This window comes from Dendrobates tinctorius, unplaced genomic scaffold (genome assembly GCF_039654945.1).
Source record: "Dendrobates tinctorius isolate UK_male_01 unplaced genomic scaffold, ASM3965494v1 ptg000001l, whole genome shotgun sequence".
Classification (NCBI taxonomy): domain Eukaryota; kingdom Metazoa; phylum Chordata; class Amphibia; order Anura; family Dendrobatidae; genus Dendrobates; species Dendrobates tinctorius.
Genome location: NW_027361669.1, coordinates 19,721,022 through 19,735,997, shown reverse-complemented (window position 1 = coordinate 19,735,997; position 14,976 = coordinate 19,721,022). Strand labels below are relative to the sequence as shown.

General features: G+C 40.6%; 1 protein-coding gene across 1 annotated transcript in view; it reads right to left on the bottom strand.

The window, feature by feature from the left end:
• Positions 1–1,279: 1,279 nt before the first annotated feature.
• Positions 1,280–14,976, bottom strand: part of PDLIM4 (PDZ and LIM domain 4) — a 213,415-nt gene continuing 199,718 nt past the window's right edge. Inside the window, exons 6-7 of the mRNA XM_073570139.1 lie at positions 4,166–4,286; positions 1,280–1,883 (exon numbers count right to left, since the gene is read on the bottom strand). Of these exons, the coding sequence (XP_073426240.1) occupies positions 1,679–1,883; positions 4,166–4,286 (326 nt within the window). The 3' untranslated portion in view covers positions 1,280–1,678. The remainder of the gene's footprint in view (positions 1,884–4,165; positions 4,287–14,976) is intronic.

The following is a 14,976-nucleotide window of genomic DNA, read 5'->3' as shown; positions in this document are numbered from 1 at the left end:
TGAAAGTTTTACAGCCCAATATTAAAATGAGAAAGATTCATAAAATGTTGTATTTTATATTATGGATTGCAGATCAATTCCTAGAGTGTCAATTTCTATTGCAGATTTTCTCAGTGGATTTCAGATGTTTCAATGTATTAAGTCTCAATTCTATAGTGAATCCAAAGCAAAATCTGCATGTTACAAATATAGATTTTGCTATGCATTTGCAGTAAAATCTGGCTGCAGATTTGTAGACTAATATCAGTGAACCCCAATTGTGAATGTGTTTTCTACACAAAAGTTAGTTGCTTTAGTTTGCAATATAAATATACAGTTTGTAGCACTCTTATGTAAATCCATAAAACATAGGCAGCACAAACAAAGAGTAATTGTGCTAACAGTGTAGCTTGAAGGGATATCTGTCTCTTGAGCAGTTCGAAGCTCTGCAGTCTCCTTACTTCTAGGTTGCTTGAGGGCGGGTGCTCCGCCTTGAGTGACAGTTCTGGTGGGTAGTTTCATTCTACTGCATTAATGATTTGTCAATGTATGTTCTGACTCCACACTGTTATCATTACATTTACATTTTGAGATAACAATGCATTTGAACAAGCACACAGTCAAGAAAATGAGAGTGGTGATTAGAATAACTGCTGAAGAAAATGCCAATGCTGTGTGCCTAGGGATTGTGATTCTACAAGACTGAGAGTGGGCAGGTGAGTATCTAACTACTGCATATAAATCAAAAAGCTGGAGAGAGCTGACTAGTATGTTAAGAAGAGTTAAACCCTATCCTAGAATGTAACTACTGTAAACACTTGACCAGGCACAGGTTTATGAAAACAAGCTGTACACTATGTAAGATAAAAGCTTTCATTTTAGGAGAATGATATCAGATAGAAAAAAGCAAGTCAATCGATAATTTGAATCATTTCATGCTGTCAAACTAAAACAATTGAATAACATAATAATAGCCTGTTAAGAGAGCAAGGCACAGTGCTTATGATCTATAAAAAAAATAGATCAAATATACTGTATCCATGAATCTGGAGCCAGTGTAACGTAGTTCCATAGCCATAAAACTCCATACAAGGTACACGACATTGAAAATTTGTATAAGTAGGGCAATAGCTATGAACCCTGATACTAAATGTGGCCCAAGAGCATGGAGAAGATGCACCCAGTACAGCAGGATTATCAAGTGATGTGGTTATAATATGGCATATGGGTGACCAAATGACTTTATTATTGCCTTTCATTATTAGAAAACTGTGAGAACCAAGAAAATACACAGCATAAATACTAAAAACAATATATTTTATTAGAGCAGAGGATGAATTTTATTTAGTATTTACAGAAGGTTCTGTTGATGCCAAAAGTAGACAAACCGAAGCCTGCACACATGTAACCTGCGAATTAAACACAACAGCAACGCAAAATATATGGATAGTTAATGCAAAAGTGTTAATAACGGTTCTGACATGGCTCCCTATAGATATTATGTTCAGTGTAATTGATTGAGGAAGGAAATGTATATACTGAAGCATTTTCATTTTGTTTCTGCATTGATTTCTTGGATACAATGTTAGGATGGAGATGTCTTGTCAAGGGAATGCAAAATCCTTGTTTGTTGTAGGAAGGGCTCTCGGAGTATTGCTGTGTAAGACTGTAGACTTCTCCAGCAAGCTTGCTTTAATGGTTAGACAAGTTCAACTTTGGCATTGGGATAAACAGCCACAACATCATATCCCTCCGGAGGCTTGACTCTCTCCTTGGCGTGAGTTTCGCAGTACAGCTGCTCCTCGATAAAGAAATATCCTCTCTGTTTCAGGTTGAGGCCACAGTCATCACACATGAAGCATTCAGGATGATAGAGCTTGTCTCTTGCTTTGACTATAGTACCTCTGTACAATAAGGGAGAAAAAGCATTGTCTCATCATATAATCATACAAACATAACTGTATAAAGGACAACTACAAGTGCTAAAGTGGCTTGCTGCTTGAAAAGAAAGAGCACCATTGCTAAAAAAAGAAATGGGCCCTCCAAGCTGTCGCTTGTTCTGACATAGTACTCCTCCACCTTCCTATTCCTCGTAGGATAGAATTGTGGCATACTTCCTTAGCCAATTCTCCTCTCAACTAGCTTGCTCATTGTGGCTGGAGATGAGGAAAGACCTGTGCAAGGTCACAAAGACCTAATAAAAGAAATATTGGCTGCCTTAGTGAAATTTACCACCCTTTAAGACAGTCATACAACAATTGAGATAAATGTTGGCCAAACTTACCGATTTCAGTGAGGCTAGCCACTTATCCAATTAGAATTGGTTTCCCGCCTCTTGGGCATGTTGAATTTCAACATGCCGATGGATTATTTCTTAAGGGAGATAAGCCACTGCCAGAAGTATCTGGCAGCAGCTTATTCCTCTTCCACCTGAAAACTCATGTACCCTCGGCACATATAACTAAAAAGAGCAGTATTGTTTCTGGCTTAGTAAGCAAATTCGGCTATCTAAAGAGTATGGCCAGTTATATCTTTTTACACATCAAAAGTGATTTCTGTATGTTGAGTTTAATTGTTGTCTTACATAAGTTCCAAACTGCACCTTCTACATAATGAAGCATCACTCAAGAACCAGTGCCACTTTTGTACTGTTCTGTCAAGAAAACAAGGAGATGCAGATACAGTACAAAAGCAAATGACACTTTTTTGACTTTGAGAAAACCATACGTTATATACACTCACTGGCCACTTTATTAGGTACACCATGCTAGTAAGGGGTTGGACCCCCTTTTGCCTTCAGAACTGCCTCAATTCTTCGTGGCAGAGATTCAACAAGGTGCTGGAAGCATTCCTCAGAGATTTTGGACCATATTGACATGATGGCATCACACAGTTGGTGCAGATTTGTCGGCTGCACATCCCTGATGCGAATCTCCCGTTCCACCACATCCCAAAGATGCTCTATTGGATTGAGATCTGGTGACTGAGGAGGCCATTTGAGTACAGTAAACTCATTGTCATGTTCAAGAAACCAATCTGAGATGATTCGAGCTTTATGACATGGCGCATTATCCTGCTGAAAGTAGCCATCAGATGTTGGGTACATTGTGGTCATAAAGGGATGGACATGGTCAGCAACAATACTCAGGTAGGCTGTGGCGTTGCAACGATGCTCAATTGGTACCAAGGGGCCCAAAGAGTGCCCAGAAAAAATTCCCCACACCATGACACCACCACCACCAGCCTGAACCGTTGATACAAGGCAGGATGGATCCATGCTTTCATGTTGTTTACGCCAAATTCTGACCCTACCATCCGAATGTCGCAGCAGAAATCGAGACTCATCAGACCAGGCAACGTTTTTCCAATCTTCTACTGTCCAATTTCGATGAGCTTGTGCAAATTGTAGCCTCAGTTTCCTGTTCTTAGCTGAGAGGAGTGGTACCCAGTGTGGTCTTCTGCTGCTGTAGCCCATCTGCCTCAAAGTTCGACGCACTGTGCGTTCAGAGATGCTCTTCTGCCTACCTTGGTTGTAACGGGTGGCAATTTGAGTCACTGTTGCCTTTCTATCAGCTCGAACCAGTCTGCCCATTCTCCTCTGACCTCTGGCATCAACATGGCATTTCCGGCCACAGAACTGCCGCTCACTGGATTTTTTTTCTTTTTCGGACCATTCTCTGTAAACCCTAGAGATGGTTGTGCGTGAAAATCCCAGTAGATCAGCAGTTTCTGAAATTCTCAGACCAGCCCTTCTGGCACCAACAATCATGCCACGTTCAAAGGCACTCAAATCACCTTTCTTCCCCATACTGATGCTCGGTTTGAAATGCAGGAGATTGTCTTGACCATGTCTACATGCCTAAATGCACTGAGTTGCCGCCATGTGATTGGCTGATTAGAAATTAAGTCTTAACACACAGTTGGACAGGTGTACCTAATAAAGTGGCCAGTGAGTGTATATATATATAAAACATTGCAAGATTTTACCAGGCTTTTAGTTTAGTATTTGTTTGTGCCATTTAATCCAGGGGTATTCTTCAGTCAACTCCTATCATCACTGATACAATAGTCTAATATATTTATATGTGAGCCCCAAAACATTTATACATGGAACGTACAACACAGCACTGTAAAGAATCTCTATGGTAAGTATACATTTTGCCTTAAAGTTATTTTTGTTACTTACACAATCCCGTTCCCACATCTGGTGCATTCTGGAAGCATCTGTAAGCCGGTCAGCGGACTGTTCAGCTTAGACACAGGAGACTTGACATTCCTGGAGCTGGCCGGCTTCTCTGGCTTTTCACCTGCCAAGTATAAAAATAGTAAATCAGATTTGTGTAGAGAATTCTGCCCAAACATCTAATAAACAGACTGAGACTGACTGGAACATGGTGGCACATTGTATCTGAAGCCACCTCTTGAAGGTTTGACCTGGGCTCCTAACAAAAATTTGGAAGATTTTTCTTTCCTGGATCAGCTTTTCTTGTCTGTAAAATTTAGTGAGTTGAGTGAAAACATGAGAAATCCAAAAAATGTGTTGGGGTCATTAAACTTTGACACACAGACGGTATATAATGATAATGAATGATTTATGCCAGGCAAAGAATATTTCTATTAAAGATACACTACTACTCTGATGTATCGAAACTACCATGGCCAGAAGAAGCAGAATGTGAATTTCCTCCAAGAGTGAGTAATCTATAGGGCACACTTATGGTGCTGTATAGATTGCACGAGGTACACTTAAATCTAGGTCATACATTACAGTCACATTGTAGTTTTGGTATGTGTGGCTTTATTTTAACCCTGAAAAGGGAGTGCATGAATTTATACTTCATCTCTTTTTTGGATCTAATCCCAGTTTTTCCAGTGGTTTTTTCTTCATATCAGGTAAAAAGCACTAAAATGTTACATTATGCAGGTAGCTTTAGGTTTTATTTATTGGCTGAGGCATTCAGATTTACCGCGGAAATACATCCCACAAGCAGGACCATGGGCCACTTTGACTGCGACACTATTAACAGTATTGTTTCAGTTAATAGGAGACCTTCATCAGGGTGTGGATTGCCCAGAAAAATGGAATGTTCCTAGAAGATCAGCGCAAAGTGAGAACCTCGGTATCCACCGCTGGTAGCAGGAGAGAGAGGTGGCTTTCTCGTCTATCAGATTGAAGTGATACTTAAATCTCAAGCCTAGGGTAGTGAAAGGGAACCTGTAAGCATGTTTTTACATATAGAAGCAATTGTATGGCTGGTATCACCCAATAAAAATTATACCTTTTTTTTTATACATCCGATGTGCCAGTCATGGGAAATCTAACATATAGAAGTCATATGCAAATCATAGTGACGTGTTCTAGGCTGTGTCAGTTCACTTCCAGCCTGACTTGCACATAACTTCCTTGCCAGATTTCTCATAACTGGCACTTCAGATCTATACAAAAACTGGTATTATTTTTATTGGGTGACAACGGCCTACTGTATACGGGTACACCACTACTGCCATATGTCAAAACCTTCCAACTGGGTCCCTTTAAGAGGTGAATAATTACAATCAAGGAGTCTAAGGTAGTAAATACAAAAATCCCCAATGGTCGAAAGCACAGATAGCTTTCCTGGCGGTCTAGTGCAGTGCAGGCTATCTTGGTGGTCTACGGTGGTTTATGCCAACATCACGAGTGTTCTCAAATTGCGAATGGGATTTTATAAACATCTTGATCTAGGATGGTGAAGGTTTTTAAAAATTGGTATCTTTTTGTTCCAGGACAGTGATGAGATAATGTTTGCATCCTGGTTGGTCTAGGCCAATAAAGAGTTAAAAGTCGTCAAGCAGAGTTGAAACAGAGAGAAGAGTATGATACTTTTTCAAAATTACAGCAAGAAACCCAGTAAGTCACTCAGTGTTAAAATCAGGGTCTCTCTGTAGTATGCAGCTTTCATCTGGGGCATCAGAAAGCTGTCCATTCTCTTTAATGAAGAACCCCGATGGCTGGGGCCGGTGAGGGGGTCACTATCCCCCTGCACTCCACATAGAGGTTACAGCAGCATGTGGACAGAGGACTGTGCACATTTAAGAAGCCTGTCTGGGCTGATGCACAATTTTAGCCCGATAGTCTTTATAATTATTGTGCATGAGAGCTATTAATGATAATTAGTGCAGGTCACCTCAATGTGAAAAGCCAGAATGTAATCAGTCATCACTCCATATTTGTACAGTTGTGGACACACAGTAGAGCTCTGTATTGCATAATAACATATTTTTATCAAGAGGAAGCGCGGTTTCTGCGCCCAGAGTTTCCTATTAAGGATTATCTAGAATGTACTATGAGCTTCGTTACAGGTCTGATTAATCGTTTCTGTTCCTATTAAGAACAATATGAATGCATCCTTGTGCCAGTGAAATAAATCAACATTTGCTCACCTGGACTCTGTATATCATCTGTATACTGCTTGAGATATATTTGGCTTTAATATTAGTTCAGTTCATATTAATTTACTGGCAGGAAAGCTAGGAGACGGCTTAGTTACAGTAACATATGCATGCCTCGAGCACTCTTTAAACAAAGGCAAGGCTCTGTACAAGGGTTACATGTTTCCGAAATGAAAAAATAATTATTCATTTTAGTGAGGATCAATGAAGTCATTGCTACAGACACAACATTTTGTGCCGGTGAATAGAACAACTTTGTGGCAATGCTGTTATTGAGCTTTTAAAAAACAGGAGTGTTAGTGGTTGTTTGAAAGACCCAAAGAGAAATCTAAATCAAATTAATATTTAGTGTGACCGGACCAGCCTTTGCCTTCAAAACAGCATCAAAGCATCAATAGCACATGGTTTTTGAAGGAACTTGGTAAGGAAGTTGTTCCAAACGTCTTGGAGAACTGACCACAGATCTTCTGTGTATGTCGCTTGCGCAAATATTATTTTCTTCATGTAATCCCAGACAAACTCAATGTTGAGATCTGGCTTCCGTTGGGGCCATATCATTTCCAGGACTCCTTGTTATTTATATTACTGATACAGTAGTTCTGCATGGTTTGGGGTCATTTTCCTGCTGCAGAATAAATTTGGAACCCTGATAGTATTTTATGATGGATAATTATTTATCTGTATTTCTCAGCATTGAGAACTCCTTTAATCCCGACCAAATCCCCAACGACATTTTCTGAAATGCAATCCCAAACTTGCAAGAAACCTCCACCATGCTTCACTATTGCTTGTGGGTCGCCCTCCCAGGGCCGTGGGGTACTCGGTACCAGGCTGGTGTCAGGGGGAAATGTGTCACAGCAGCGGTGACCCGGTCCGTGGCCCTGGGCGCCCAAAACAATGGTGGTTTGTGATATAGTTTATGTGATAGTTCGTGACGCCACCTGTGGTGTTTGGCAAGCAAGATGTTAAGCCAACGCTGTGTGCAGATCCTCTGGGACTGATGGTGTGTTGCAGCAAAGATGGTGTAGCTCCCCACATGTGAAGCTGTAACCCCAGGGCAGTGTAATTGCAATAGATGAGGATAGGTGCAGGCAGTGTGAGGAATGCTGGTACCAAGATGTAGCGGTGCTGATGGGGTTAGAGCACAAATGAATGGAAGACACCAGGGCTTGCATTTCCAAAGCTTTACTCACAGTCCGTGGTACCCACTGGTGCCTGCCTCCGTGCTGTGTCCTCCAGGGCAGAGACTCGATCAACCTCCCGGGCAAGTCAGGATTCTCCTCTCCAACACTCCGCCAACATGTACCTTTCCTGAACGATTCCTCTATTGCGCCTTAAGGTGTGAAGAGCTCCAGTACCGTGGTACTCTGGAGTTCCTCCTATCAGATGTTCCTAACAACTCTACTCGTATGGCAGACAGCTGTAGCCTCTCTCGGGGACTCCCTTCTCTGGAGTCCTGGCTCTCTATTCAGTTGCTGTTGTGCCCCAAGTCTTAGATGGGAGGAGTGCATTTACAGCCAACTACTCCACCGGTGTCTGCTGCAGAACCATAAACGTCAATACAACCTCGGGGACCGGGCCCCGGCCTTGCGCTGAGAACCTATAGGCAGGGTTCCTCTTCCGACCCACAACTCCTCTCTGTTCTCCTACTCATTCGTTCCGCACTGTTCCTTCTCTTTCTTATGGAAGCTTAGGTTGCAGTTCTACGTATTTCTCCTTCTGTTCCTTTCCCATACCAGCTGGCTCAGATCACTGAGGCAGCTGCAGCACCCTTTCTTCTCTCGGACCCGTCCTCAGACTCTCCTGACTGACTGGCCTTCTCTCGCCTGACCTCCCGTCAGACTGACCTCCCAGACTGAACACAGACTGATCCTGTAATTCTAAACCTTCCCAACCTTTTATATGGATTTCAACTCCACCCACCTCCCAGCACATCCAGTGTTCCATGCAGGGAACCACCAGAGGTGCTCTGCTACTCTCTAAGCACTGAGCCGCAATGTGGTTGTGCAGAACTACCCTGTTGTGTGGGGTGCGAGTGTTGGAGTGTGGAAAGGAGTTCCCAACTTACCTAGGCGGTGGGGCACTACACCTTAGGAGAAGGTGCAGTACCTCTGTGGTGACTGAGCCTCAGGGGCGCCACCCACACTTGCAGACAATCATAAGGCTGTGTGCACACGCTGCGGATTTTGCTGCGGTTCCGCAGCGGTTTTGGCTGCTGCGGACCTGCAGCATTTTTTGCTGCGGTGTACACTACCATGATTCCCTATGGGAATCAAAAACCGCAATGCAGACGGTGCGGATTTTTCCACGCGGATTATCTGCGGTTTTCAATCCGCAGAAAGAATTGACATGTCAATTCTTTCTGCGGATTCTGCTGCGGTTTGCCATCTCCTCCATTGAGGAGATGAAAAACCGCAGGGCAAAACCGCAGAGCAATCCGCAGGTAAAACCGCAGGTATTTTGACCTGCGGTTTCACCTGCGGATTTTACAAAATCGGAGCGGATGAATCCGCACCTAAATCCGCAGCGTGTGCACACAGCCTTATTATTCCGCTCTCATACCCTTCAGCAAACAAACTGATATAGCCAAATATTTCACATTTTGACGCATCAGTCCAGGGCACCTGCTGCAATTTTTCTGCACACCACAGTTCCAATGTTTTCAGGTACAGCTGAGTCACTCGGCCTTGTTTCCATGTCGTTTTTTTTTTACTACAGTTCTTCCATTGAAGCCACTACTAGCCAGACTTCCTGAATGGTATATGAGTATAACTGGGTCCTACTGGATGCTGCCAGTTCTGTGTTGATGACACTGCTGTACATCTTATTTTGAAGGGATGCAAGCATAATGTGTCATTCATCTGCTGCACTAACTTTCCTTGGCTGACCATTGTGTCTACAGTCCTTAAGGTTATCCATTTCATGATGTCTTCAATGCTGAGAAATACACCCATATACTTATCGATCATGCAATATCATCTTCTGCAGGACAACAACCCCAAACATAAAGCAAATGTCATTAAAGAACTATCTTCAGCGTAAAGAAGAACAAAATGTCCTGGAAATTATGATATGGCCACACAAAGCCCTGATCTCAACAACGTGGAGTCTCTCTGGGATTACATGAAGAGACAGAATTATTTGCACAAACCTAGATTCCCATAAAATCTGTGGTTAGTAACTGAAAATGTTTGGAACAAACTCCCTGCCGAGTTCCTTCAGAAACTGCTTGTGGAAATGAACCTAGAAGAACTGATGCTGTCTTGTAAACATAGGGTAATCACACCAAATACTGATTTGATTTTATCATGTAAATGCATTTTTTCTACACCTGCCTAGGACTTTTGAATAATATTGTAAATATCACAGCTCAGTCTTTTTCTAGATAAAAGCCATCTAGTTAAAGGGTCACCTTCCTACTGTAAAGACCTTATATACATTTCTATTAGAAATGTTGGTTTGCTTACTAGTGACCTTTGCCTGTACTTTGTCCTCAAGTCCATAATTCAAGCTGAATGTATTTAATGAGATAATGGTTGGAAATGAACTAGCCAATCCATCTGTTGCTAAGCAAGACTTGAAGAAAGCGTGCAATTGGACATTTACAATTGAACAGCACAAGGAAACCATCAAACCCTCCTATGCGTTCTTGTCTATTGTTTTTGGAGAACTTGGCATCAGTGGCTGAAGTAAGATAACACAGAACCTTTCTTCACGCAGTGGGGTTCTTTACTGGATACTGGCAGAAAGATGTAGAGACTGTTGATGCTGGCAGGGATTTTATTATTACTATCTATAATAGTAACAATAAAATATCTGGATTTTCCCGATCTATTAGATTTATAGGGGAATATGTCCAATTCAGCAAACACCTGACCTTTTTTTTTTAACTAAACTCAGCCTGATTATAAAATGGTTAAGAACTTATAACCATGCTTTAAGTACATATTTCCTCATATAAAGATTATGTTTCTTCTGTATTAATTCACACTGGAAATAAGGCAAACTGCCTGCTCCTGTAATGGATAACTACTTTTGGAGCTGTATTTACATAACCCATTCTCAACTCTCGGAGCACAACTGAATTAGCATACCTGCACTTTCCCATGTGCAGAATGCCTTGCTATTATTGTTGGAACAGTTTTATCCCTCTGATAGATTTCCAATTCAAACTCATATTATAATGAATGTCATTCTTTTATCTGTATTGTTCAAACTGAAAGTATAAAATTATACATGTATTATTTAAAGGTATATTATTAGGGGTTTCCAGAACAGATATAATTTAAACCTATTGAGTGAAAATCTTAAAAGGGGATATCTGGGATTTTATTAAAAACAAAAACTGTGCCTAAGCACTAACAGGCAAGTAGAGTTGCTACTTACGGTACCTGCCTGTTGTGCATGGTGCCATTCTTACCCTGCACAGAACGGTCATAGACCGCTCCTGCTGGCAATTCAGCTGTCTCTGCTAATGTCTACAGATCTACGACTTATTTTTCGCCCTGCTCTATCGACAGGACGTGGCTTCTGGCGCCATCCGATTGACAGCTGGTTCCCCCAGTTAGGCAGCAGGAATCTGCGTGACAATCAGAATGATGTCGGGAGTCCTGCGCTGTGAGCAGAGCGGAAAAAAAATCAGCCGCTCTGTCAACATGATGTCAGCAGAGGCAGCTGAATCGCCAACAGGAGCGTCCTGTGACCGCTCTGTGCCAGGGAAGGGCGCTGTGTACAAAAGGATTGTCCTTCAATCCTTTTTTTTTTCTTTATGTGATTTCAAGGCTGTGTCATCTCTTACTTTCCAGCTTTTTGTGCCTACTTATGTTTTTTTACATTTTTGAGCTAGCTGGTAAAGTGCCTTGTTTTCTGTTAATAGACCCTGTGATGCTATATGTGAGGATCGTAAAAATTAAAACAAAGCCTGGCGCCCTTTCACACACTTCTGAAAACTGACAGAATCGGCTAATGACATTTGGCATGGCTGAGGGGGCTTCAACAACATAGTCTAGCCGAGACAGTAAGGGTGCACTTTTACAACCTGTACAAACAATGTGGACAACACCATTTTAGGCTTTTCCAGTGTAGGGATAGGAGGTCAGAGCACCCACCCCATCCCACATAGTGAAAGAAAAAGGACCTAATCTTACAGTGCTGAATCACATTGAAAATGGGAGCAATAGTCATATTCTGTGAATAATAATCCAAAGATTCAAGTGGTATAGGAAAGTGCTGTGCCTGCATAGTCAGGGTTACTGTGAGTTGATTCATCTGTGACATACTGAAGTAATAGCACCTTAATATTAGACTTTTTTTTTTTTACTTTCTACATACTACAAACAAGGAAGGCAGTATTAACCCCCTCAGGGCTAATTTTCATACTAATACAAAATACTGAAACCAACCCTTGTGTGTCACAGAAATAATTGTGCTTACTACATTGTGAGTTGAGCAAGTTATAATTTACAATGTTAATCAATAGATCTTGGAATAATCATAATTTCCACAATTGGAAGTGAGTAAAAAAAATGTCCCTGTGCTGCGATTATCTTATAAATGTGCCCCTGCTGTGTACTGTGTAATGGCCGTGTCTGACAGTACAGGGACATGGTCTGATAACACCACAGCTCCTGGGCAGGGGAGTAAGCAATGAGTATACAGACAGGACAGCATGTGACCGCAAATAATTATTTATTTGATGTGAAACATTTTTTAAAAACAGCGAGGGAAAAGCTTTAACTCACTAAAAGAATCAGCTGTGATCCCATGCTGCAATGTCTGTATATTTAACTTCCTCCCCTGCCCAGGAGTTGTGGTATGATCAGACCATGTCCCTGCCTGAAACACAGCAGGTGCACATTTATAAGATTATCCTTTGCACAGGAACATTTTTTTAAACACATCTAATTATGGAAATTATCATTATTCCAAGTTCTATTGATTAAAATCAACTTTAAAATTAACTTTGGTTATGGGAAAACCCATATTATTGCGTCCTTTTTAAGCTCTTTATAGTCCTAGGAGATCTCTGAGTGTTAAGTATGGCGATTCATGGTCACTATTAAACTTTTTGAGAAATTACGGTGACACTGGCAAATATGACATGACCCACCTAAACTAGTTAGCATTTCACAAGATGATGACAAATATTTTTTTTTGGTCGTTTTGATCTAGCTGTTCTTTAATAAAGTACAGTAGCACCCTCACAAGATATTTTGACTGTGCATATTAGTTTACTGGTAAATATTCTTTTTCTGTCTTTATACATTAGTTTACAATCCATTGTTATCATAATGTTTCCTTATTTTGTAACTTCAATACAAAATTTATGAAGCATAAAGGCATGTTTTCTTTGATAGGCCGTGCGAAACTAAGTAGCCCAAAGAACTCTACGTGTCATCTAAATGATGCATAATTCACAGTTATTTTCAGTCTCCAATTCTTGTGTCTCATGCACTGGCTTACTCTTGGGTCTCAAGCTTACCATTCTTCAGATCCACCTCCATGCACAGACTTCTCCCTGCTCTTCTGTAACTCATTAGTCTAATATAATGTAGCATGAGTGAAGTGCCTGTTATAGGACCAGCAGGTCAGGTTTCCTGCTTTAGGAGCTTAATTCAGACGTAAAGTGTTTATTAATGATGAGATCACTTTCATATCAATATTTCAGCCTATACTGGGTCACAACCAACACTATGAAGAAACTTTAAAAAGTCTACAAATGTACTAGGGAGGAAAAAATGCAATAATGTATATATCACTGGTAGAGACATGTACACCAAGGAGTTTAGACTTAGAGGAGTGAGCCTGGATGTCTTATTTTACTTAGTTTGGTGGTTACAAGTCCGCACAATAGGCACTATAATCTTTTTATTTTTTCAGATTCATAGATTCATCTTGGAGAAGTTTGAAAAGGAGAAGGAATACATAAAATCATATTAATGTCTATCCTAAGGGATTAATAACTTCCTCCTACTGACAACTTATAGGAGACCTTTATGTTTTGAAGGTGGGGAAGCCATTCACCTCGAGGTGGAATTGAGATTACCAAGAATGTACCAAAGAAAGTGATGCAGAAGTAGATGCAAGTCAGATAATAAGAGTATATCATGCAGCCTTCCACATGAAAATAAGATTGAAAATAAGCCTTTGTAGGATCAGGTCAAGCGTTTGTCACAAACTTACGCTGGCAAGATGAAAAAGCCCAAGAGAAGAAAAGAAAATAGAGGTATGAATATATAATATTGTAGATAAGGATCAGTTATCTAACTGTACTTGGTAATGGTCTGAGACATGAAGAATGAAGCTTTTAAAAACTTTTTATGTGGTAATGAATGTACATTAATATACAGGAAAAGTCAAATAATAAAAAGGATTATACATCAAAGTGGATTTTTATAAAGGGGATAAAGAGGATAAAAATTACTTTATAAAGCTGAGAGTATAATCAAAAAGTATTTGTTGGATAATTGGAAATCGTTTGAGATTTTGAATAAATGGGAATTTTAGCTTTCAAATATTTGTCAACTAAGGGTATGTGCACACGCTGCGGAATGCTCTGCGGATTTGGTCGCGCGGATTTTGTAAAATCTGCATGTAAATCTGCAGGTCAAAAGACCTGCGGTTTTACCTGCGGATTAGCCTGAGGTTTATCATCTCTACAATGGAGGAGATGGTAAACCACAGCGGAATCGGCAGAAAGAATTGACATGTCAATTCTTTCTGCGGTTTAGAAACCGCAGCAAATCTGCACCGTCTGCACTGCGGTTTTTAATATCCATAGGATATTAAGGTACTGTACACCGCAGCAGAAACTGCTGCGGATCTGCAGCGGCCAAATCCGCTGCGGATCCGCAGCAGAATCCGCAGCGTGTGCACACACCCTTAGTGTGGCAACTATATAACTTTCTAAGGATTTGAAAAAGCTGCTTAAATGTTTACTAATCAGTGTCATTAATTCATCACATATATTAGAATATCGTGATCATTTATGGTCTCGGAGATGAGTATATACTATGTACCAAGCTTAGCTAACTTATATGTGACAAATGGGTTTTGAAGGCGTTTAGTCACATACAATCTATTGATAAGGAAAACAGAGTAAACATTAAAGTTTAATTTTCAGTGAAGACTGATTTCTCCCATGAGCCAAGAAGGAAAGATCAGTGAAGAAGACAGAAGCAGATTTCCCTGCTAAGATGTATTACAAAGTTCCTTCGTTTATAGATGTATAAAAAAAACAGCCAAAAAAAACAAGGTTACTCTTTAAATTATTTTTAACGCAAATAGTCGTCCTGTTTTAACTCTTCTCATCTGATCTATGACCACATTAAAGTTCAACAGAATTCTGGCATGCTCATAAATGAGCACAGCTTAGAAGAAGTTAGAAAAAGGCAGATGAAAGAGTTAGTAACTCTCAAGCAGTATAAGATCTACAGCTAATAGAAGACAGAGGCTAAAAAGGTCAAATCTACCCTAAACGGTATTAACAAAAACGCTGCCTTGCCCCACATAAAAAATTCTCACACCGCTCCACTGACTGGAAAACAAAAACATTACGACTGTTGG